A 2755-nucleotide genomic window follows, 5' to 3' on the forward strand; every position below is an offset into this window, starting at 1 on the left:
CGGGGAGCCGTCTGGGGGGGCCCGGGCGGGATGTGGTGTGTGTGTGTGTGTGTGTGTGTGTGTGTGTGTGTGTTGGGGCGGGCACTGAGGCACCGAAGGGCCGGGGTGAAGGAGCGGGACCGCGGGGTGATGGGGGAGCCCGAACCCCGCGCTCCGGGCAGCCCGGGTTTGTTCCTCCGGAGGGAACTGCTCTGGGAATGAGGATGGGGAAGGGTACGGGCTCTGTCCCCAGTCTGTCTCTCTCTCGAACCGGGGAAGGAATCCCCCCTGCTTGCTGACTTAACGCTGTTAAGTGCGGGGCTTCGCTCCTCCCGACCAGAAACCCTCTCTCAAGCTCACGAGATGGGCAGTTTATTAGCGGATTTAAGTAGCTCGGTTGGAAAGGCAAGGAAAGGCTGCGAGGAAAGGAGTGACCGTTTCGGAGCTTAAAAAAAATAATAATAAGGAAAAAGAAATAAAAAAAAAAGAGCAGCGTGACTGAGTTTGCATTCTTACCTCTCTCTTTTGTGGAAAGAAAGGATCAGCTTATCTCCTTCCCCCTGCACAATGCAACACTGGGCAAAGCATTTCAGCATTCAGCTTTCCTTGCAATTAACATTCTCCTGCCCAGTGGAGTGGAAACCTTCCTGCTGGCTACTGCATCAAACGCTGGCTGGGGCTTGCACTTGGATGCAAGATGTTTTTCTGAGGGTAAGTTCATGTGTCCCACTCAAAGCCCAGTTTGTAAAAGAAAGATTTTACAAAACCTGATACACCTACAAGTGCTTTCAAAACTCTTGCAGATGTTCTCCCTCGGTGCTGTTCATGAAAACTGCAGCTGCTGGGAGGGTTTCCCTATGTTGAAACACATGAGATGTTCTGAATGTTGCTGTCAGGCAGCTGTTGGGGACCAGCAAAGGGAGGATGTGCTGTCACAGGCTTGGGGTGGGATTGCACGGCCTTCCCAGGGCTGTGCAACAAGGGACTGCTGCTGAAAGATGAGTGGAAGTGACCATAAACCTGGATTGCAAGCTGGGATGTGACTGCAGGTAATATTGTATTTAATCACAGGGTTATAACAACAGAAGCTCCAGCCCAGCTCGCTGTGGAGCCTGTGCTGGTAAAGGGGTTTGCTGCAGTGCAGGGTTGAGTTGGGGAAGGTCTGCATCAGTGCCCATCATGCCTGTGGTGCAGGCACATCCCTCTGACGTGGGCAAAAGTAGACAGATTGGGTGAAGAATGAAGAATAAGAAGTATTTTTTCGAAAGAGCTTTTTCAGTCATTCTACATACTTCATTACTTAATAGGGCATTTAGCAGGATAGATGTCACATCTCTCCTCTTCAGACCAGTGGTGGCAATTATTTTTTTTGTCCAACTCATAATTTGGGATGCTTAAGAGAGGCAGTGCTGGATCATGCATATCCTTTTAGCTTTAGTCTGGTGGATATCTGGCCTGCAACATGGGCAGCAGCTGATCAAAGGTTTTGGTTGTTTTGTCTCAAAGTCACTGTGAATGTTAAGTGTTTCAAATAATCTACCTGGCTTATAGATTAAATAAAGGCTTCTCATTAATATGCTCTGGTTTCAATGGAAATATGGAATGTAAAAATACCTCTTCTAAAACCTTGCAGCTGATACAAACTGGCAGCTGCACAGGGATCACACACTCAGGGAAGAATGGCTTCAAACATGAACTCCAGACAACAGAAACCAGTGGTGTTCATGGAAGGAGCTTTTCAATTTGATTTGTAATTCATATTAAAGTAGTCTAAATAGCTCTGAAATCACAGCAATCTCTCATGACATTCAGAGGGAGAAATTACTCAAATTTTCTCTTTTCCCCAAGACCCCGCATGTGTGGGAAGTTCACAGTGGGCAGCAGGCACTACAGCTCTGTGTCTGGGCTCATATTCCAAGTTTTGGGAACACAGGGGGATGCTGGAGATGCAGCATGATCTTGCCTGTGATCTCTGCCTCCTGCAGCTTCTCCCTGGAGCTCAAGCCTGTACATTTTGTGTGTGTTGTGTTATGAACGGGGGGATATATCACCCATGTGGGATTCCCCACCACACTAGGCAGAGCCAGAGGGGAACTACAATCCTCAGCAGCCACTGGGCAAACCCACTCTTGGCTACATGATCTGTAGTTCATCTGAGCAACTCCTTCCTTCTCAAATTATTTCAGAGTGAGAAGGAAGAAATGGTATTTTTCTCCACAGCCACTCAGCATTCATTTGTCTGCCCCTCACCTTCCCCACCATTTTCTGGAGGCTTCCTGCTCTCTGGCAGGGCAATAAACATTATTAGCACAGACAGCAAGGAAGCAAGGTCCTGGGGAGTCCAGGCAGAGCTTTATGGTATGTTTACAAAAGGCAGCCAAAAGGATGAGATCAGTATGTACAGAAACGCAGCCACCACATCAACACTGGGGGTGGCCAGGGGTGATGATCCTTTGGAAAAAAAAAACTTAAAAAAGGTGAAAACCTGCTATGATGTAGAGCAGGTATAGTTTGGGAAAAACGGATCTTCTTTTGTGGTTTTTAAAGTGCATCTTTCTTATCACACCTTTGTAGTTAAGTCAGTAGCTTTGTCCCTAAGATCTGCATGAGAAGGCCTGGGCAGGGTTGGATCCACCAGAACTGGCTCTTGCTTCATGTCTGCTGGCAGGTTTCTAGCCTGGTTCCCTCCTGCGATGCTCTGCTCCTCCTCTCAGACCCTGTGTCTTGGTGGTGCCACTTCCCATCTGATCCTTATCCTGCCCTTGGCTGCCGGCAG

The 2755-nt window shown here is 48.3% G+C and overlaps 1 protein-coding gene across 1 annotated transcript in view; it reads right to left on the reverse strand.

The window, feature by feature from the left end:
• Window positions 1-508, reverse strand: part of SLC2A10 (solute carrier family 2 (facilitated glucose transporter), member 10) — a gene marked incomplete at its 5' end in the record, with an annotated part of 6136 nt that extends 5628 nt beyond the window's left edge. The window contains one exon of the mRNA XM_009998772.1: window positions 496-508. Within this exon, the coding sequence (XP_009997074.1) occupies window positions 496-508 (13 nt within the window). The remainder of the gene's footprint in view (window positions 1-495) is intronic.
• Between the last annotated feature and the right edge of the window lie 2247 nt (window positions 509-2755).

Source organism: Chaetura pelagica, unplaced genomic scaffold, assembly GCF_000747805.2.
Source record: "Chaetura pelagica isolate M959 unplaced genomic scaffold, ChaPel_1.0 scaffold275, whole genome shotgun sequence".
NCBI classification, from domain to species: domain Eukaryota; kingdom Metazoa; phylum Chordata; class Aves; order Apodiformes; family Apodidae; genus Chaetura; species Chaetura pelagica.